Source organism: Manis pentadactyla, chromosome 13, assembly GCF_030020395.1.
Source record: "Manis pentadactyla isolate mManPen7 chromosome 13, mManPen7.hap1, whole genome shotgun sequence".
NCBI lineage: Eukaryota > Metazoa > Chordata > Mammalia > Pholidota > Manidae > Manis > Manis pentadactyla.
In genome coordinates this window covers 9812067-9835857 of record NC_080031.1, presented here as the reverse complement: position 1 = coordinate 9835857, position 23791 = coordinate 9812067, and the positions used below count along the sequence as shown (strand labels likewise).

General features: G+C 36.8%; 2 protein-coding genes across 2 annotated transcripts; both read left to right on the top strand.

The window, feature by feature from the left end:
- Window positions 1-2544: 2544 nt before the first annotated feature.
- Window positions 2545-3474, top strand: LOC118934611 (olfactory receptor 8D4). Its single transcript, XM_036930239.2, has one exon. It carries the CDS (start codon window positions 2545-2547, stop codon window positions 3472-3474), a length of 930 nt encoding a protein of 309 aa, XP_036786134.2.
- Window positions 3475-16015: 12541 nt separating this feature from the next.
- On the top strand, window positions 16016-17003 carry LOC118934571 (olfactory receptor 6M1-like). The gene has a single exon (XM_036930177.2). The coding sequence runs from the start codon at window positions 16056-16058 to the stop codon at window positions 17001-17003; it is 948 nt and encodes a 315-aa protein (XP_036786072.2). The 5' UTR covers window positions 16016-16055.
- The last annotated feature ends 6788 nt before the right edge of the window (window positions 17004-23791 follow it).

The following is a 23791-nucleotide window of genomic DNA, read 5'->3' as shown; positions in this document are numbered from 1 at the left end:
ATGAAAGCATGAATCTCCAAGAGAATTTATGAGGAGTTAAATATCAAGCTGTTATTGAAACTAAATCTTGTGACTCATTGTTCAGTGCTCTTTCTGCCATCTCTTTGCTAATTTTCTTCTTTAAAAGGGGTCAACTGAGATTTGACAATTAAGTCAGATTTAGAGAAAACAATTATATTCTAGCCCTGTGCTGTCCAACACTGTAGCCACTAGCCACCTGTGGGCATTGGGAAAATACTGAAATGTAGAATACTGTTTTATCCTTCATTCAAGAAGGATATTCTTGAGAAGATGTTTCCAAAGATGGGTTTTATTGTAATGCTTTCTGGCAAGGAGAAGCCGAAAGAGAGGTTCAGAGGATGAAAGAAGAAAAGAGAAGAGAATTCCATCTCTCAGAGAGAGAATAACCTGAAATACGGCCTGTCAAACTTTAATGTGTACATTCATCATGTGGGGAACTTGATAAAATGTAGGTCCTGGTTTAATTGATATGGGTTAGGTTTTGAGACTGTACAATTCTGGCAAATTTCCACATAATGCTGGGTCTGTGGACTGCACATTGTGTAACAAGGACATAAAACACAGAAATGTTTGGGAAGCAGGAAATACAGGAAAGAGAAACCTAAGTAACAGGGCAGAGAGGTGCACAGCATGGAACAGAACAAGGATTGTGAGCAGGATGGAAGAAGTCTTACTTTGATAGTGAGCCCAGTAGGAATTGGGGAAACTGTGGGTGAATTAGATGCATAATGAGGCTAGTTAGAGTGTCTGGGATACTCAGAACAGTTTGCAGGCACTCATGAAAAGAGATTAAAAGAAAAAGCTGAGTATGTAGGTCTTCTTGACCATCCTTTGATATTTCTTTTGTGTTGACTCTGTGACTGTCTACACCTGTGCATGCTAACTGGTAAGGGATAAAGGGAAAGGAAGACTCCAACAACAGGTTGAAGGCGACTGGACAATCTCTCCTTTGCACATGATCCCCCTGCCTTCATCTCTCAGGATGTGAGAAGAGCAGATACAAAAGTCAAGTATTCTGTATAATTTGGATACCTGCTCAGAGAACAGCTGTTCAGTGTGATGAAGCTTCTTTGTTTTAAACTAACTTGGGGGGAAAAAATCCATGAGACAGCAGCTGCATACTTGAAAATGCAAGTGGCCAAAGGAAGTGTGCCTTGTCCTTATATGGCAGTAACAGATCGGATGTAAGAAGACATGAACAGCTTCTTGAAGAGTCAGGGAGAAAGACAGATTCTGGGCTGAGCAGGCTGAGAACAGGCTAAATCGGACGTCTGAGCAGGGCTTTGCATAAACTCTGGGTAAACATGAGAGTCTATAGAGGGCTCTGCAAGTAGCCCAACACTAAAAGGAAAATGATCAGATTTTTCAGAGATAAGGCATTGGCTGACCCCAGGGCATACAACTCCAAGTCATATGCCATCTTTGGACCCTCCTGCGAGAAGTGTGGGTGGCAGAGGCACTACATGGAAGCTTGCAGCTGAAAGACGAATCGGGGTTGTTGGCATTACCCAGAACGGCAGCGCCAACGGTCTATTAAGTCATGCTTGCTGGTCTTGGTGAGAGAGGTGGGCGTAGCCCAGAGGATGGCCAGAGATTCAGAAGGCGTAAACTGGGAGGTCCTCGACCTACCAACCTCCTGCTGCACTGAAGTGTTCAAGAGAATAAGCTTCCCACCTGGAAATCACCTTATGATTGGATTAAAAATTAAACAAACACACAAATCAAACTACAGCTTCCTAAAATGTTCTGAGGCACACTAGGGCTACCATACATTTTGTTAAAAAGTAGGTGAGAGGGTCTATCATCAAATAAGTGTGGAAAATATTATGTTACATAACCCTCTAGGAGAGTATGAAATATCCTGCAGTTAAGAAACCTGTTGAACTTTGTGTAATTCTGCATGTCTGAAATCATATGATGCCAGGCTATTTATTTTATATAACACCTATTAACATCTCCTTAGAATTAATATTCTGCTGAGCACCCTCAGAAACTTGACGTGGAAATCAAAGTTGACCTTTACAATGAACACCTTCTCTGTAGGAAATCCTGGGGGGAGAGTCAACCCTAGGCAGGTGTGTCAGGACAAGTGTATTTTCTCAGTCCACAGCCTCTTTAGCCTCTTTAGCTTTATGAGCCTCTTTAGCTGATTTGCTTTAGAAAAACTCTCCATGCCTTTCATCTTATCAAGTCTGGAATTAAAGATTTTGTACTTGGCAAAAGAATTTGAGATACTGAAGAGCATGTGAAAGTTTACTGATAGTTAAAACCTTATATATACTTATATATAAATTCTGTGGACAAAAACAGGATCACTGTTTTATCTGAGTGCCGACTTTTTGTTGGGCCAAAATCCTTGCACATCAGTGGAGGCACATGCTTAGTGTCAAAGGGATGAAATAACGTCCGCTCAGTGTTTTCATAGGTAAAAATACATGGGCTGCAGGGAACTGGAGACCATCTAGGATCCTGCCTGTCTAATTTGACTCTCTCCTCTCATCTCCGCAGATTTTTCAGAGGAAAATGGATGTAGGAAATCATTCCACAATGACGGAATTCATTCTTCTGGGATTAACTGACCAGCCAGACCTTCAGCGGCCCCTGTTCTGTCTCTTCTTGGGAATTTATATAGTTACTGTGGTGGGAAACCTGGGCATGATCTCAATAATTGGGCTGAGTTCTCAACTTCACACCCCTATGTACTACTTCCTCAGTAGCTTGTCTTTTATAGACCTCTGCTATTCTTCTGTCATCACGCCCAAAATGCTGGCAGGATTTTTATGCAGTGATAAAGCTATCTCCTATTCTGGATGTATGACTCAGCTTTTTTTTTTCTGTGTTTTCATCATTTCTGAATGCTACATGTTGGCAGCAATGGCCTATGATCGCTATGTGGCCATCTGCAACCCGCTGCTCTACAAGGTCATCATGTCCCCCAGGGTCTGTTCTCTGCTGGTGGCTGCTGTCTTCTCAGTAGGATTGACTGATGCTGTGATTCACGGAGGTTGCATATTAAGGTTGACTTTTCGTGGCTCAAATATCATTAAACATTATTTCTGTGACATTCTCCCTCTTATTAAACTCTCCTGCTCCAACACTTATATTGATGAGCTTTTGATTTTTGTCATTGGTGGGTTTAACATGGTAGTCACCAGCCTGACAATCATCATTTCTTATGCTTTGATCCTTTCCAGCATCCTCCACATCCACTCAAAGGAGGGCAGGTCCAAAGCCTTCAGCACCTGCAGCTCCCACTTGACAGCCGTTCTTGTATTTTATGGGTCTCTCATGTCCATGTATCTCAAACCTGCGTCTGCAACCACCCAGGAGAAAGCGTCCTCAGTATTTTACACCACTGTGATACCCATGTTGAATCCCCTGATATATAGTTTGAGGAACAAGGAAGTGAAAAATGCACTGTTGAAACTCTTAAGGAGAAAAATATCTTCATAAGGAATAGGTTTTCTATTAAGATGTATGTATTTATGTATTCATAAGCATATTATGTATGTATGTATACCCTGACTCTTTAAAAGTAATTTGAAGTGAGATGAAATAATATATATATATATATATAACATATATTTCTGAATGTGTGTAAGTCCAGATTACTGAATATACTCACACATAAGATTAATAAAATATAAGACAACAATGACAGTGAGAAGTAGCAAATATTTTAAATTTAAAGTGTAATGCCATTCCTGGGATTGAGCTTCAATGTATGCCTTTAGTTTCCAGAATCTAGGCCAAAAAGGAAAACAAAATCATGATGTACTGCATAGTCATATCAGGAAAAAAAAACACCAAATTCTTTTGGGGAAACCAAGTCTTTCCTCTTGTTTATCTCACTCAAAAAGAGATTTAGCTGATGGCAATATTGAGCAGAATGGTGGGAATCATGACAACAACTTTACAAAAAATGTGGAAGAAGTTTTCTTGTTTCTTGTAAAAGATTTCTTAAAGGTCAGTGTTATATCAAAGTGGATTCAATGAAGAAGATGCAGCAAAGGACTAAGTTAATACAGTCGCAGTGCTTGACATCAGGTGATCCAAGGATAAGATTTAGAACATCTAGATGAGAAGATCATACTTATACAGACTGAAATAAATATGTTTTTTCAACTTGACTAGTATATATGCAGTAGTTTACCTCTCTATTTCTCTGGAATTGGTATTTTCTCTCTAGGCTGAGAGTTAAGTGCCTTTAATTTCCTTCTTATAGTATGTTTTAAATTAAACATAATGAAAAAGTTTATGGCTTTCAAAAATAAACTCTTACACAATCAGTGATGATGATACACTGTATAGGAAATACAATATGCTAATTAATTCATTTTTAAACATGTGCTTATCATGGACTCTGATAAGATATCATCTTATGTTCAATTGATAGGCAAGGTGAGTGGAGGAGTAGCAGATAATACAGAAGTAACTAAGTGAACGTGAAAATTACAGAAATAGGTAGATTTTGAAAAAACTGAGCCATATAACTCTGGGTTAAGAGCAACTCTTGATAGAGATTCTTGAAGAAGAGACATTTGAGATGAAACCTATATGAAGAGAAAAGTAAAGTTATGCAAAAACAGAAGGACAGCAACAATTACAAAGTACCAAGGCTGGAACAAACTTTGCCATATTCCAAAAACACAGAAGGCAATATGGCTGAAGAATAGTCAAAGAAAGGAAACAGATATGAGAAGTAGTTATGTAAGTAGGCAAATGCCAGATAATGTAAGGAGTTTAAGTACAAAAAGGAAGGCAGTGGTATGTTTTAAAAGCGCAGTGATATAATCTAGTTTCACTTTTTAAATATCTTCTAATTTTTTTATTAGAAAATATACAGGGGTGTGTGTGTATTTGTGTGGGTTTGAGAAAGTAGTACTACAGAGGAAGGAGGGGCTATTGGCTAGACTGAAAACTCAGAGAACACTTTGAGTCTATTGAAATTAATAATTGGTGAGCTTTGAAATCAATTGATTGGCAAGAAAAGATGTAATTTTAATTAGAGTAATGGCAATAGAGATGGAAAAATATTGGATGGGTTCAAAACACATTTCTGACATTGAATCAGTAATATTTGCTGTTGAATTCAAAGTGGGATGCCTGTGGATAAATTTGGTAAGATTAAAATAAAATTTAGAAAATAGGAAAATATAATAGTAAACCAAGACCATTCAAAAGAAAAAAGCAGAACTGGATGATAAAAGCCTAAGTAGTTGCAAATGTTTGAGCTTCATATCTGTTTGTGTTCCTAAGCAACCAAAACAAAGACAAATATATTAATAGAGTTAGTGTACAACTATCATTATTAGAAAAAAAACTCATTTCAAGTATTCATTGTAAGCAAAGTTTTCTTATACAATTAAAAAAAAACCCTCTAACGCCTTCCCCATCCCTCAAAGAAACCAAAATTTGCAAAGCAATTATATAGACATTACTAAAAATGCTAGTATCTTTTAAAAGAAGAAGGTAAGTTATGTTTTATTTAAAGCGTTTATAACTCTTTGGGCTATACCTCCCTCATGGAATGTGTCTCCCACGCGACTGATAGGATAAGCTGGGTTTGGAATCATTTCCTACATAAACGATATCCCTCACCAATGTGCAGAAGATCAATTGAGAAAATTGAGAGGAGGCACGAAACAGGTTAAGCCAGCGATGAGACATAGTTGGCACGCATGATTTAATCTTATGCATAGCCCTGGGGACCTTGCTTTTATACTGTGGTACTCCAATAAATACAGATGCAGCTTCCAAATTCTTTTAAATGGTGCTCCAAAGCTGTCACTATCATTAAGCAATAATGAGAAATAAAAAGAAACCTAATTTCCTTGTAGATTTTACTGACTTTTCCTGATTTTCCTTGGAGCTCGTACATAGAATAGTACAGTTCTCTAGGTTGAGAAACTACATAGTGACTTGAGGACAAAATCCTAGCTATGGCTCAAAAGCACTTGTATCTTGGATGTTCTCTTTGTATTTATCTGAGTTTAAATTTTGGAGGCATTGAGACAGCTGCTGGGGCAGTCAGAGATTCAGGATTATAACCGTCTCTGCTTTCTTTTGAAAGTATGATAAACATAATTTTAAATGTTACATATATATATATATATATATATATATATACACACACACACACACACACACACATACACTCCTGGGAATACCTCTTTGTTTTCTAGCCACGATGTATAAAAACTAATTATATAATTTTCTAGCTGCGTCTGTTTTCCGGTTTTCTATCTCTTACAACTTCTTGACCAGAAATCACTTGACCAAAAACAACCTGACGGCCATCTAAATGAGGAGTTGGTTTCGTTGCTATGAAGAATTGTGAACCATTTGTATCCTTCCCTCTGTTGGCCATTGACAAGAGAAATTGTTGTATTTAACAGTAAAACTTTCATCTCCAAAAAATCCGCTGTAAGTAGATTCTCCTCCTCGTCCATTTCCTTCACTGAAGTCACCACCTTGAACCATAAAATCTTTGACAACTCTGTGAAAGAGACAACTTATAGTGTAATGGCTTCTGAGTAGATTTCCATGTCCCTTTTTTGCCTGTACAAAGACAACGAAAGTTCTCACATGTTTTGGGGCACACATCAGAAAATAATTCAAAGCCAACTCTTCCAGCAGGTTGATTATTAGTGGCAATGTCAAAAAAGCATCGAGGACACTGAACCTTTATTCCCATGGCTTCAGTACTTCAATCTTTAAATAGAGAAAAATCAAGGATAAACCTATCCAATCTTTTTGCTCAATTTTGAAGCATCAGAAACCACACCGGTTCCTCGGAATTCAGGCTGCCATTGCTGCCACCATATTGCAGCTTGTCTATTTATGTAAGTCTCTGAAGGAAAAAAATCAGTAAATTCACAAAAGCAGAAAACTCATTAACCACAACACAATAAAACTGAAATCTGTAGGTGTAGTTTGAGCACAAAAAAACCAAACTCCTCTGAAATAGCCTCTAAGTCAAAATAATTTGAAACTCTAACAAATGAGAAACTTCCACACCAAGGATGATAAAATAACTGAGATCAGGGTTAAGTTCTAAAAAAACAAAATACCTTTTAAAAATGTTTTGAGACTTCAGGCAGTAGGTATTCCAGGAGTTTGATCTCAGATAGAAGAGCAGCATATGACCCATATAATCACCTTGACTTTCTGTCTGCAGGCATTTCCATACCCCACCATTCAGAGAAGGGGATCCCACGCAGAACTCTGTAATGTTACTGTGTTAGGAGACAGACTTTGGGAAGGTGAAGGTATTTAGAATATTTGGTATACAACATCAGAGAGCATGGCTGTCTTACAGAAAGAGATGGCTCCATAAATCACAGGGAATTAATTACCTTGAGTGATTGAAGGCGAATGCATAGGAAGGCACTCAGCAAAGCTAGGAAAATAATACTTGGTGGGAAGCTATAAGGTGAACACTTCTCAAGGCTCACAGAGATCTGGCAGGTGTTCCAAATGTATCCAACCAGAGAAGAATGGTCTTTTTGAACAATTAGGAGAATCAGAAATGTCATGAGTAAACAAGAAAGCTAAATTTTCCCTGCAGCAAAGGCTCTCCGAGACCTGCCTTTTTAAAAAGGATGTAAAAGTAAAGCCTGAAAATGTTCAAACTGATCAACAAATCATTGTCTCAAAAAATAAATCCAACACTTGTTAAGGTAACACAGTACAATCCAAATATGCAACAATGCAATACTAGCAATGTTGGCATAGAATAGAAAATCCCCAGACATGCAGGGGGTAACAAAACATGTCTCATCAGCAAGCACCTGATAAAATCCATTAGTGGAAACAGACACAGAAATAATAGAGATCATGGAACTTGCAGAGAAGAAATTTGAAACAGCTCTTATGAAAGGATGTAAAGGTGAAAGCAAGCCTGAAGAAAAGAAAAATCAAATACACTACAAAGACCCAAATGGGAATGACATCAGTGAAAATGACGAAATAGCTCCAACGTCCCATCCCTCCACAGAAACATTGAAAAATCATCATACACTGTCAGAATCACTTTTGTTAGAACTATGATAAACAGTCAAATGTTCACAGCCACCATGTGAACGTGAGTCAAGAGACAACTTTGCCATGGTAGTAAGGCTCTGGGACATTTCTTGCCCTCCATACCCCTCCCTGGCTCACTGACGGACTGGAAGATGACAGCCCATGTTCTCCGTGTAGTCACAGTTCCTGGTCCTGAAAGAAACAGACCAGGTAATATTCTCAAAGACCTGTGTTTGTCTGTCCTAACCTCTGGTGGCTACTTGAAGGACAGGTGATAGAAAGTGCTCGACTTTGCTTTGCCCAACTCAAAACAGGAGAAAAGGGACAAGAATTCCTTGAAAGAATTGTATATCACTGTATTCAAAACTATCCTATTTTTATATTGTTTTCTTCCTTAGACCACCCTGTTGTTCAGAAAAGTTTCATTTAATTTCTAAGAAGTTAGCGATTTTGTAGTTATTTTTGATATTGACTTTTAGTTTACTGCCTCTACAGTCAACACAGGATCAGTGTTCTCCGTTCTTTGAAATGTGTTGACTTGTGCTTTCTGGTCCAGAACATGGATAGTTGTAGGAAATATTCCACAGATCTCTTTTTAAAAATGTATCTTGTCATTGGTGGTTGCAATATGAAGTGGATTATTCGTTAGATCAGATTGCTTGTTGTATTATTCAGGTCTTATTTACACTCACTAAACTTTTTTGGCCTGCTTATTCTATCATCTCTTACAGAAATATCATTAAACCTCCCACTAGAAATATGAATTTGTCTATTTCTCCTACTTATTCTACCAGCATTTGCTTGCTATATTCGGAAGCCAGAGTTTTTGGTAGGTACAGATTTAGAATTGTTATATTTCAAAGTATCCATCTTTAGGTCTAGTAATTTATCGTCATTAAGTCCACTTCATTTTATATTAATATAATTACACTTACATTTTCTCTCAGAGTTTGCATTGTGCATCTTTTTTTCAATTCTTTCACTTTCAACAAATCTGTGCCCTTATAGTTAAGGTCTTGTATAACAGCACATAGTTGGGATTTCTATCTATTTTAATGATTTACATATTTTAATCAGAAAATTTAGCACATTAACATGTAACACACAACCTATTTGGGTTTGGATCTACCATCTCACTGCTGTTTTCTATTAACCAACCAGTTGTATGTTTGTTGTTCTTCAACGGCTTAAGCAAACTATTTTAGTATTTTATTTTTCCCTGTATTAACTTCCAGTCATACATGGTTTTACCATATTCTTGGTGGTTATGACAAAACCTAAAAACATGCATCTTTGGTACAAATAATTATTCATCAATTCCCCAACTGTGTTAGAATTTAGAATCCTTAGTTTCATTTGACATTAATTTACCATGAATTTTTAGTATAAATTATTTAAGCCTTTATATAATCATCATGATTGCTCTGTAAAGACAAAATTCATTCATATTGCCCAAATATTCACCTTCTAGGTTACTATTAATTTTTTTCTACGTATCTAAATTATTACCTTAGATCTTTTTCTATATTATAACTATCATTACTATTTCTTTTTTTAGTGCAGATGTGCCGACAATGAACACTCTCAGGGTTTTTTGACCTGAATCTTTATTTCACCTTTATTTTTTATGGATTTTTTTTTTCTGAACTTAGATTCTAGGTTGGCAGTTGCTTTCCCACCCTACACCAAACATTAGTATATTAGTCAGTTTATATTATGTTGCATTAACAAATTTCAAAGGCTAATACACACAAAAAAAGTTTTCTTTCTCATCCATAATACATGTTGATGGCTCCCAATCTGCTCTGTCTCTGCTCCACAGAAGGTCCCAATTCAGATTCAGGTTGAAGCAGAGCCCCTAGCAGAGACACATGGTTCTTGTGACAGAGGTGATAGAACAATAGCTCACACTTTAGCTTGGACAATGAGTACTTTAGGTACATTCACATACCATTTCCTAAAGCATGGCACATAGTGTGAAAACGGGATGGAATCCTCTTATTTAAAAAAAGGGTGCATATTCATTGGGAACTATAATATATATCAAGTTTGGTTAATGTTTGCCTTGTATATTTCTTTTCTACCCTTTTATTTTTCGATAATTATTTCTGCTTCTGTTTTCGATGTTTCTCCAGTAACTAAAATATGGTTGGATTTTTTTTAACCTACTCCAACAGTTGATTAAAAATAGACTTTTCATAGGTAAAAATGTACAAGTTCCAGGACTTGGATAGGAGGAAATTGATGGTTTCCATAAATTAGGTTTGTGATGTTCAACTAAATGGAGTAGACAAGAGCCCACAATGCAAAGCGCGCACACAGGGCACACAGTCAGCACGCAAACGGGCACATGGTCAGCGTACACACAGGGCACACAGTCAGCACACAGTGCCAGCTGGGCTCTTTGCTCCACGTCTGGCTGCTTGGGAATGTCGCTGCCTCGTGCCTTTTGGAAATTCCAGGTGGCCTATATAGAAACTGTCTGTGCTCATTTATTACCACCTAACCATCACCCCAATTCACAAGCCTAATATTTTTAGGCTAACATAAGGATTATGTACAGACTACTATAATATAGAAAGAGAAAGTCACCTTTTATTGGTTTGGGCACGAATAGAAGAATTTTTCTCTATTTTAACAGAGAAAGAGGAAATTTTACCATTCTCAGAACATTGGAAGGACCATTATTGCCAGCATTCCAGGGAATGGAAAGCATGACACAACTTTGTCAATTATTTGGGGATATCAAAAGTTTTCTGTTTCAGTTTTCTAAACCTGTAAAACTGGCCACTAAGCTTTTATTAACTGAATTTAAAAAAACATGAGATAATTCCCCTGGAGTCCTGAACATACTATTTGGCATCTCCAACTAAACTTCGTGATTGATATTTCAGAGTTAACATTCTTGATTACAATAATAGTAATTAACCTCTTTCACCTCATATTCCCAAGAGCTATTCTCAATTAAATCCTTAAGAGCAAGCAAATCGTCAAATATCACTGCTTATTCATGGTCTGTTTTCGTAGAGGGATGAATTCACATCACATCCCAGATATAGGAAAAGAGGTAGAATTTCAAAGTTCCAATGGTTTGGAGGTTTCAGGGTAAACACATAGAAACAACCATCAAGTAGATTCCAAGTCAAGGTAATGATGGATTTTGTGACAGAGCTGTACAATGATGCAACAGGCCACCCACAGTGAGACCTTCAGGCTAGAAGGATATTGATATTGATTGATATTGGTACTGATATTTAGACCTTGATAGAAATACATGATTTTAGAGCTTTGAATTCCAGTTACTCAACTACTCAGTTACTAAAACAGCATTCCCAAGCACAGAACATGGAAGTGAAATGAACATTTCTGTATTGATAAAACTAGAGGGCTGAGTCCTGAATCAGCTTTATGTGACTTATTGCTCATTTAGACCATAAGCAGGGACTTTGTGACTTTAATTCATCTCTCTACAAAAGTGAGGTTAGAGACTGTAGCATGCCCATATCTGAGAATGCAAGTATTTGGAGTCCGTCAGGACTGGAATTGAATCTGGATGTACCACATACTAGCTATGGCAGTTTAGGTAAGTTATTTAATCTCTGCTAATTTCCATTTTTTCCTGTGCAAAATGCAGACCACAGTAATACCTACTTCCTACTTCAAACACTTGCTGAAATTATACTTAAGAAATAGCAGGGCCTTAAAATAGTTCAAAACCTTTACTGATAAAACCTTTACTGAAATAGTTTAAAACCTTTACTAACAAAAGTATGACATTCAAAATCAATCATAAAGATGATTTAATACACATGTATCAGAAACTGATAGCTTTAAAAAAAGGTGGTATGGAAACAAAAACTGCAAGTACAAAAATCACCAAGAAAATTTTGCATCTAATAAATAGATGATGCATATTCTTTTGGTGCCATTTAAATACTTTATGCACCTTAGGGCAGAAAGACAGAAAACCTAAAGATAGAAATCAAGGCCTTTGAGAAGATGGGAATGCTAAATTTTCCTCTCTTTATTAACAATCATTTTGATTTTTGTTTTCCATGTTATTGATTTCTGCTTTAATCTATGTCTGTTTTCATCTACATTTTATGTTACTTTTAATAATTTTTTCTAAGATTTTCTAATTCAATCTATCTTCTTTCAGAAATGAATTTTAAATCTATAAAAGTCCCTCATAGAATCACTTTGCTATATTTTACAAATTTTGATATGTATTCAGTTTTGGTTTTTATTTGCATTGTTATTTTCTTTTTGATCCCTGAATTTTCTGGAAGGGTATTCCTTAATTTCCAAAATGTGAATATTTTTAACATATAATTTTGTTTTTAACTAATTAAGTGTTTTGGGATTTCTGGTACCTAGTCTGAAATTTTTGGAGGCATACTTTGTGGTGAAGTGTATGTTAATGTCTTTTAATTTTTCATGTGTGTTTGATAAGCATGTATATTTTGTATTATCTGAATGCATAATGTCATAGAAGTCCATTATATCCAATTTCTTTACAGTGCCGTTCATACTATCTATGTTTCCTGATTTTTTGAGAGATGGTTTTATTGAAATTGTCCACTATAATGATACATTCTTCTTACAGTTCTACATTTTTTTCTTTCTGTGTGTTGAAGATGTTTATTAGTTACATACATGTTTGGAATTGCAATGTCAGCATGAATTGAAGCCTTCTTTTAATCATAGAGTTGCCCTGCCCATCCCTAAAGATGTGTTTTTGTCTTAATGACTTTATTGCCAGTTACTAATACAGGTTATCCTGCTGTCTGAAAGTAGAGTGTTCTTATTAAAACTTTCGTAAGGCAAATTGTTGTAAAACAAGGAAGCAATTATCTTTATTTTATACGGAAAAATTTTTGAGTGTTCCCAGGTCCAAAAATAACCTTTCTTAGGCTTTTCTGATACCTAAGGACACATCTTGCTAATGGATGCGCAAAATAAATCAAGACAAAGCACAGGTGCTCACAGACGCAGGTCAACGCTATGGCAGCCTGAGGCTGAGATGCCGAGTGCAGATCTGGGGGACGGAGCTTCGTGGGGCCACTTCTGCGGCTCAACATGTGTGTTGCCTCTACAGCAGCTCAGCTCACTGAGGACCAGACACTGAACACTATTTTCGCTTTTCACCTTTTCTTTGAAAAAGTGAACATCCTCTTCAGATATCTGGCTTTCTTTCAGTTAGCCAAGCAAGTGCAAAGGCAGATGTTTCATAAAAGTGAAGTAGCATAACATAAACTTTCAAAAAGTAGGGGATCCTTGTACAACTAAATCAGCTTATTTGGGGTTAGTGTGGGCTTGACATACATTTTTTTATCCTTTTATTTTCAGTTTTTTCATGTTCTTGCCTTTTCTGTGTGTCTCTACTAAGTAGAATACAGTTGGAATTATTTTTAACATAATATTACAACATCTGCTTTTTAACTAAATAAAGTAGTCCAATTTTCCTTATTGTGAAATTTATATTTTGGAATTAGATTCTACATCTTAGTTTTTATTTTTATGTCTCCCAATTTTCTGTTTCTTTTTCCATAATTTTCTCTTTTATTTGGGATTAACTGATAACTTTGACTGTTGGTATTTTTGTATATTTGTTATAGTGGAGTTTTGTTTCTCAGATATCTCGCTTCCCTTTTTACAAGCTTGGAAATTTTATTCCATTTCTATTGTTATGTTCATCACCCTAGAAAACTTATTAGGCTTATTTAACTTAAATCTAAGATAAGATAAAATCCCTTTTCAAAAGATATAAGAAGGCATTAGCTCCAATTTTTCCTTTCTACACTTATTGTCATCCACATACCAATTCTAGCTTACCTTCAAATATTTAATATTGGTACTCCTCTTTACAAAGAATTTCTATTTAGATTGATGTACATGTTTACCATTATGCTTATTTACCCTTTTATATATTAAATTATCTCAAGATTATTTTCTCTACGCTTGGGTGATGCTACTTGGAAATCACTTTATATTTTCCCTTGAAAGTCAAGTCCTGAAGATTTTATATGTGATATGTTTATTTTGCAACAGAAATAATCTTACTGGATGTACATTTCTGAGTTCCAACTGACAGTTATTTTCCCACCACACTTTAGAGATGATTTTTAATTAATTTTTGGCTTCCAAAAGCTGGCTCTCATTGTATTTATTTTTGATTTCTTTATTGAAGCATAATTGATGCACAATATTACATTGGTTTCAAGTACACAAAATGGTGAGTCAACAGTTATCTACATTATTAAGTGCTCACCCCAAATAGTGTGGTTACTATCTGTCAACATAAAAAGATGTTAACAGAAACCACTGGCAGTTGTTTTAATGGATGTTCCTCATGTAGGAGATCTATCCTTTCTCTCTGGCTGTACTTCCTATCCTCCCTCTCATGTTTTGAATCTCAGTATCTCTTAAATTTCTGATATTCTCCTCCATGACATGAACTACACATTCAAATTTCCTGTACAATCTTCCAGTTCTTTGAACACTTCCATATTTTCGAAATCTACCTCTCTTTGCTTCATTAAAGTCACATTCTCTTGATATATCTTCCTATTCACTAATCCTATTTCAAAGTGTATCTAATCATTGTTTATCCCATCTCACCTCACTTGAAACAATTGAATGGTTGCTTCACAAACTTCACAATAATCTTTTTCTTTTTAATTCTGTAAGTTCCATTGGGTCTTTCTAAAAGTCAATTTGGTCATTTTTAAGAGCCTTATACATTTTTGTAACATTCTCACTTTTAATTTTGCATCCTTTATTTATTTATGTAAGTATTTCACACATAAGACTTCTCTATTATACATCTGACAATTCCAAATGCTGTTATCCTTGTAATAAATATCTTATTCTATTCTTGCTTTTTCCTGCCCACTCTCATTTACAGTAGTGTACTTGTTAGTGTGTTTGGAAATCTTTTGCCCAAAGGTTCTTTGCTTCCTACTATCTGAGCGTTCTGAGGGCTTAACTTGGGGAACTGTTCCTCTGGAAGGGATCAGCTTCTCCTCCTGCTGGCTTGGGGCCTGACTCAGCCTGGGACACTTCTGCATCTCAAGGATTTGGGTTCAGAGAGAAGGTCTCAGGATTTGCTATCCAGCTTTACGGATGTTCCATTGATGGGTGTTCCATAGAATGTGTCTATAAAAATATGATCCACAGGTTAGCCCTGCTCCTCACTGACGCTTGCTGGTACAAACCAAATCTTTCTGCTTTGGTTCCCTGCTCCTTCAATTCTCTATCCCTCCCTCACCAGTTCTCAGGTGACTGAGGACCCAGTCACCCTCGGCTTGGGTCCCAAGTCCTCATGTTCCAAGTCCACTGAAGCTTCGACATCTGACAGCCTGGCCTCGGTCCTGGTACTCTGAGATCAACTCATGCTAGTTTATTTATTTAGAAAATGGATCCAGACACCTTTCCTAACTTTTGATACACTCAGCAACATCTCCGAGAGTGTGTCCTATCCAGTTCTTGCTGTTTCAGAGGATCCTTCAGATCAAGACACCCTAGTCAATCTCAATAAAAGAATAATGAGAGAATTTGTGTCTCATGGCTTCTCTTTGCTCAATAAATTATGAGGTGAGGTGAGGTTATCAGCTAAGATATCCATATTATTGAGGATTAAACTATAGTATGACAAAATTAACTTGACTGATACCCAGTTAATTATACATTTCAGCTACCTGGAATGGATTTGGAGTTAAGGATCGCAATAGAGAGAAAAAATATACAAGAATAGTATAAATAAAAAGTCAAAGTTTAAAGGGACCTCAGGAAATTTTTTCCAACCCATTGATGATAAAGATGAGAACTGAGGCCAAGTGAGGTCATTTGATGTGCCCAAGACCACATAATACAGTTGCAGACAAGACCAGGACCCCTCTTTCTTGAACGTTCTGCCTGTTCTATACTCAGCAAGAACATAGGAATGTTGAAAGTTATCTTAAAACTGCCCTATTGCCTTTGTTTATTTCTTCACCCCTCAAGCAGATATGGCCGGGAGAAACCAGACTCCTGTGACAGAATTCACCTTGGTCGCCTTGCCTGTCATCCGGGAGCAACAGATCTTTCTCTCTGTCATTCTCCTGCTGGATTACACGCTTACCATGACGGGAAATATCATCATCATTTCTTTAATATGGACTGACAATCGTCTCCAAACACCAATGTACTTCTTCCTCAGTAATTTATCATTTTTGGACATTTTGTTCACAAGTACTATTGCCCCAAAGTTGCTAGCTTGTCTCTTAGGAGAGAAGAAAACCATATCCTTTGCTGGATGCATCACTCAAATTTATTTCTACTTCTTTCTGGGGACAGTGGAGTTCATCCTCTTGGTTGTGATGTCCTATGACCGCTACGTGGCCATCTGTAACCCCCTGCGCTACACCGTCATCATGAACAGCAGGTTCTGTCTCCTGCTGGTTCTGGGATGCTGGGTGGGGGCCTTCCTGTCAGTGCTCTACCCAGTTATTGTGGTGGCCACATTGCCTTTCTGTTATAGGGAAATTAGTCACTTCTTCTGTGATCTCGCCCCTCTGCTACACGTGGCCTGCATCGACACTCATTTCATAGAGATGTTAAGTTTCGTATTGTCCACTTTGGTCATCCTGACTTCACTGTTGTTGACCACTGTGTCCTACACCTACATCATCTCTACCATCCTGCGCATCCCGTCAGCCCAGGGACGTCAGAAGGCCTTTTCCACCTGTGCTTCTCACATCACTGTTGTCTCCATCGCCTACGGGAGCAACATCTTCATGTATGTGAGGCCCAGCCAGAGCCAGTCACTGGATTTTGACAAAGTGTCAGCTGTCCTCATCATAATGGTGACCCCTCTTCTGAACCCCTTCATTTATAGTCTGAGGAATGAGAAGGTAAAGGAAGTTTTGAGAGAGTCAATGAGAAGGATAGCTCTATCACATTCTGAAAGATCATGACACTAAACATTTATTTAGGACATCTATATGGTACCTTGTTCTGTGTCAAGAGTGCACAGAAGTGTGGCTGAGGTCTTAAAATCTGTAGGCAGATTAAAAAGCATCATACATTATCAGTAGTGAGTATTATAAATTTTCTATGGAAAACTAGAAATAAATGAGGATTCAGTGTCCCATCAGTCCTTGAAATATTTTTCATCATAGTAATAGAGGGTTGCAGAAACACTCCAGATCCTGAGTCATAAAAGCCAATGTCTAATATTTGTTCAGGCACTAACTTCAATAAGTTTAGTTGCATTGCTTCTCTAAGCTTCCATTTGCTGATCTGTAAATGGTGGCAAGAATTTCTACTGTGCATCTCGTAGGGCACTTGTGGCTATAAAATGAGATTAGTTGAATAAAAGTAACATTGTCATCACATGTAGAGATTGGTAGAGTGGAAAGCAGGAAGCTTTCCTCAACCATAAGAAGCTTCCCCTTTGATGATCTTCACCATGTGAAGAGGAAATATTTTTAACTCTGCAAATAATATGGCAAGGAAACAAATTTAAAAACTGATGGATGAAGAGTGTCAAATGCCACTTGTAAGAAAAGGATCTATTCTGCTTCAAGTCAGGTGTATGCCTGCTGTGGTAGTGTCAGCCTCGGGTTCTCTTTATCCTTACCTGCTTCTATTAAATGTGGACTAATTTGAGTCACTAGCTTTCTTTGTTCTGAGACAAGGTTCACCAAGATTATTAGTACTTTTTTTTTGTATTAAAGTGTTCATATACAATATTACATTGGCTTCAAATGTACATCACAGCAGCTCAACAGTCTCTATGATCAACTTATAGTGAGACTGTGAATTTTTGTGCCCCTTTATCTCTACCTCTTGCCACCCACCCACCTACCCAACCCCTCCCCCTTGGTAAGCACTCATCACTTCTCAGTGTCTATGTGTCCATTGCTGTTTTGTTCCTTTTGTTCTGCATTGTTTTTATACTCCACAAGTAAATGAAATCATTTGGTACTTATCTTCCTCCACCTGTCTTATTTCATTGAGTATAATACCCTCTACATCCATCCATGTTGTTGCAAATGGCAGGATTTATTTTCTTTTTATGGATGAATAATATTCCATGTGTATATGTACCACCTCTTCTTTATCCATTCACCTATTGCTGGACACTTAGGTTGCATCCATATCTTCACTATTGCAAATAGCGTGGTGATACACATAGGGGTGAATATATCTTTTGGAATTAGGGATTTTGTTTTCTTCAGGATATATTAGTATTAGTAGATTATTGGGTCAAATGGTATTTCTAGTTTTAAATTCTGAGGAACCTCTATACTCCTTTCCACAACAGTTGCACCAATTTACATTCATACCAACAGCATAGGAGGGTTCCTATTTCTCTGTATCTTCACCAGCATTTGTTGTTTCTTCTCTTTTGGATAGTGGCCATTCTAACTGCTGTGAGGTGATATATCTTTGTGGTTTTAATTTGCATTTCCTTGATGATTAGTGATGTGCAGCATCTTTTCATGTACTTATTGGTCATTTGTATTTATTTGGAGAAGCATCTGCTGAAGTCATTCACCCACCTTTGGAGGGGGGGCTATTTTAATGTGGTTCTGACTTGGATTTTATTTTATATTTTTACTAAAGTATCATTGATATGCAATCTTATGTTGGTTTCAGATATGTAACACAGTGGTTCAATAGTTACCCATATTATTAAATCCTCACCTCCCTGGGGTGCTATCAACGAAGTACGATGTTACAGAATCATTAACTTTATTCTCCCTGCCACACTACCATCCCCATGATCAACTTAAATTGTGGTTGTGAAGTATTGTGCCCCTTTATCCCCTTCCGCCTCCCCACTATACCTCCCCTCCTTCTCCCCCTTGGTAACCCCTAGTCCCTTCTTGGTGTTTGTGAGTCTACTGTTCCTTCTGTTTTGCTTTGTTTTTATACACCACAAATAGATGAAATCATTTGGTATTTTTCTTTCTCCATCTGGCTTATTTCACTGAGTATAGTACCCTCTAGATCCATCCATGTTCTTGTAAATGGCAGGATTTCTTTTCTTTTTATGGCTGGGTAATATTCCATTGTGTGTATATACTACATCTTTATCCATTCATCTACTGATGGACAATTAGATTGCTTCCATATCTTTGCTACTGCAAATAGTACAGTGATAAACATAGGGGTACATATGTATTCTTGAATCAGGGATTTTGTTTACTTCAGGTAAATTCCTAGCAGTGGAATTGCTGGGTAACATGCAAACGGCCAGTTGGTACATGAAAAGCTGCCAATCACTAATCATCCGGGAAATGCATATTGAAGCTTCAAGGTGATATTATCCCACACCTGTGAGGTAGGACATGATAAAAAAAAACAACAGATAACATTTATTGACAAGGATGTGGAGAAAGGGAAGCCTTCAGCATTATTTGTAGAAATGTAAATCAGGCACAGAATGGAGTTTCCTGAAAACAAACAAAAACATCCAGCAATTCCATTTCTGGGAATATAGCCAAAGGAAATAAAATCAGTTCAGAGATATGTGCACTCCATGTTCACTGCATTACCATTCACAATATCCAAGAGATGGAGATGACTTAAATATCCAAGGGTAGGTATATGAGTGTGTGTGTGTGTGTGTGTGTGTGTGTGTGTGTGTGTGTGTATAAAATAGAGTATTATTCAGCCTTAAAAATAAGGAATTCCTGCCATTTACTACATGGATATACCTAGAAGGCGTTATGCTAAGTGTACTTAGTCAGAAAGAAAAACAAAAATACTATATAATCTCACATATACATGGAAATTTTTAGAAAGTCAAACAAAGAGTAGAATGGTGGAATCAGGGACTGGGGAGTATAGGGAACATGCTGGTCGAAAAGCACAAACTTTCAGTTATAACATGAATAAGCTCTGGGGATCTGATGTACAGCATGGTGACTATATTTAATAATACAGTATTTTGTGCTTGAAATTTGCTAAGATAGTAGGCCATAAACATTCTTACAAAATCAAACAAATGGTAATGATGTGAGGTGAAAGATGTGTCAATTAACTTGATCATGATATCACATAATCATGTATATAATATCCAATCTTAATGCATCAAATTTTATTTATCAGTTATACCTGAGAAAACTTAAAAAATAAAAAATAAAATGCATAACATGATTCCACTGTACATGCGCTAGAATGCCAACATTTAAAGGCCTGACAGCACCAAGTGTTGGCATGGATGTGGAACTGTGGGACTTTCGTGGATTCCTGGTACAAATTTAAATGCTACATGACCTTGGAAAACACCTTAACACTTCCTTATATATTTAAATGAATACATACCATAAAACACAGTAATTCTGCCTCTCTGAATGTATCCAAAAAAATGAAAACAAATATTCACTTGAAAACATGAACTCATATGTTCATAGCTTTATTCATAAAAGACCAAAACTGAAGACAACTCAAGTGTTCATCACTTGGTAAATAAACAAACAGTGATGTATCTATACCATCTATACACATAATCTCAGTAATACAGAAGAAGAAACTACTAATGCCTGAAACAGTTGGATTAACCTCAGAGCATCAGATTAGGTGAAAGAAACAAAAACACAGAAGACTACATGCTGTGAGATTGCATTTATATAAAATTCTGGAGAATTCAAAATTGCACTGAAAACATCACTGGCTGTCAGGGGCTGGGGTATGGAGGGGAGAGCATTGCCTGCAAAAGGGCATGAGGGAACTGTTTAAGATGATGGAACTATTTTAAACCAAGGCTGCATGAGTGTATATGTTTGTCACAACTCAACAAATTATTGCATTTTGCAATAGACAACTTACAGTTGTCTATTGTAAAATACTACATAGACAGATATATTAGTAAATAATCTCAGCTTTGGAAGTGCTTTCAAGCTTATTTCAATACACTATGAATATTTCAGAGAAAAGCATTTTTAAGTTTTCCTAGTTTTTGGTCCCAGAGGCTTTAAAGCAATTCTCTAAGTTTTTCTTAAAAGAAACAAGCACCCAAGTGTATCTCCTAAGAGACCTTCACCTTGTAACTGTCATTAGTCACTTCAATTCTAACAGTCTGTGAATGCAATAATAATTAATCTTTTTATGCCACCATCCCAAGTGCCATTCTAAACCAAATCTCTAAAGGTGAACAAAAAATCATTAAACATCACAGTTCATCCGATTGTAGTCACTTTCATATAAGCAAGGTAATAGTATTTTCTAGGCAGTTAACAAGGTGGGTATCTAAAATCAAGTCACAATAAGCCAGATGAATGAACAGGAGGGACGTAACCAAATGATGAAAGTTTAGAGACGAACTTGATTGAATGCAAATACACGCTTTAACAATGAGGGCTTAAAAGGCAATGATGGGCCTTTAGAAATAGTGAGTTTAACATCGTTGAACAGCACCGTGGTGGAGACATTGCAGCATATTTTAGGACCAGGCTGGCTCATATACCCTTAAAGTTCTAGTACAATTTATAGCTTTGAATAATTCCAAGTTTCTGGGTGAATCCATAAAACAAATTCATTGAATAGATAAAAATTACATTCCTACAGAGAAAAAAGAATGAGAATTAGGGAGTTTTCATCATTTTTGTTAGGAATCTAAAATAGAAATCAGACGACCTGCTCTTAATTCAGTTCTTTATTACTTCTTTCATCTCCAAACTTAACCATTCTCTCCCCTTGGCAAAAATGTGATTCAGAGCACATACTACTTCTAACTCAGAAGCGTCTTAGAGATTGAGATACACTGGATTATAAAAGAAAAGATGAAATGATAGTTTAATACTTTGCATTATTCTTGCTGTAAGTCCAGATACAGTAGATTTTTTTCTGTGGGAGGAAGAAAAAGAACTGGGAAAAGTTATCAGAGGTTTATAAAAAGACAGATTTTCATTCAAAGGAGGACGAACAAAGTACTTAAGCAGAAGTTGAATTAACATTTCGGTTTTTTTTGGAAGAATTTAACTATCATAAGAAGAGTGTCAGTTTAAGAGCAATTTATTTAGAATTCAAAATTAAAGCAATTAAAAGAATTTTAAAAATAATAACTGCAAAGGAAGAAAAACACCATAATTCAAGACTATTAATATATTTGAATGAAGAAAGTACCAACTGCTCTCCAATCGGTGTGATGTAAGTATACTTTATTATGTAATTATCCATATCAATACCTTAAACAGTGTGAATCTTCCTAAAGTTCTTTACATGTTTATTTTAGAAATTGAAGTGTAATTACTGGTCTGCCAAAAATTTTAGAAAGTGATATTAAGTGTTATAGCTACCCCACGAGTATGTAAATGAAAGTTTTTAATGGATTCTACTTACAATTAAACTTTATCACATTGCACTGCAACAGCAAAGATCTCAAATTATCGCTAATGCTCACCCGCTGCCACATCTTGGTCCTTTTCTGCTCCTCCTCCCCAGCCCTATGTGGTTAACAGACACTTGTTGAAAGCAAAGTATATGTACATCACTGTGATAGGCCTTTTCTAAGGACGTCGACTACAGCACTATGACTATGTCATGTCAGAGATGAGGAAGATAAGGCTCAGAATGCTTAAAAATCATTTAAAGGTCACAAAGCCACAAGTGGACAAACAAGAAATAAAACACAGCTTCATTGATTCCAAAACCTATTGTACTTTTTTCATTGCTCCACATTTATCTGATTAAACACTGAATCTTGAAATGTGTAAGTGTGCAATTTTATGCAATTCTTAAAGGATGCACAGAAAAATGGTAATGAAAAAAAATACCAAAAAAGAAAAACAAAAGCCTGAATTTGGAAGGTTATATTTAAATTGTTAAGCACAGATTGTCGTGTTCCAGAATGTTTCCTCCCAGACGTGATGGGCTCCTAAGGACACAAAGATCAGCTAGAAAATGCTAACACAAAGAAGCCACGTTGTTTCACTCACAGCAGGTTAAGAGACTCCACGAAGGAGAGCAATGCTGCATCTTTACTTCTTCTCAAAGGAGTACATTTAAGTAAGTACAACAGAATGGAAAGCTCTAGATGTCATTGTTTCCGTGGTTATGTGAGCCTTATGACAACCATGGTGAACAGGAAGTCTGTGCTCAATCATCCCGCAATTTTTTGTTAAAAAGTGACACAAGCATCTTACTGTGCTGATGGACAGGGACCGTGATGGGGTACGTGGTGGGGACTTGACGATGGGGGGAGTCAAGTAAACATAATGTTGCTCATGTAATTGTAGATTAATGATACCAAAAAAAAATAAATTATAAAAGTGACATAATGCTTTTGATGATCCCAAATTGCCTTCCTCTTACAATAACGGAGGAGAATCAGGCTCCTATCCGGACCACCAAAGACTATAAAGGCAAGAAAAAAATACAGGACACGATGGAGGTGGTGAGACAGTTAACGAGAAAAAGTGGGAACAAAGGGATGGATGACAGGCAGCTGCTTGAGGATCCACATTGTTCTGTCTCAAAATGCCATAAAATCTCCAGTCTTGACAGTGGTGAAGGGGAAGGGGTAACAGAGAAGCCATTTTAAGCATTTCTAGGTGTCTACACAGTGTGCTCAACTGTGTTTTTACCCCAGATCTGCATAATATTGATACTTGTCCACCAGATAAGGTTATGCCTTTTTGTGCAGTGGGAAACAGCTTGGAAGTGCATTATGTGGGTGCGGGAGCCGTGGGAGAAGGAGTCAACATTAGAATAATTATGGTGGAAAGAACTGCTGCTAGTACGAAGACCCTGT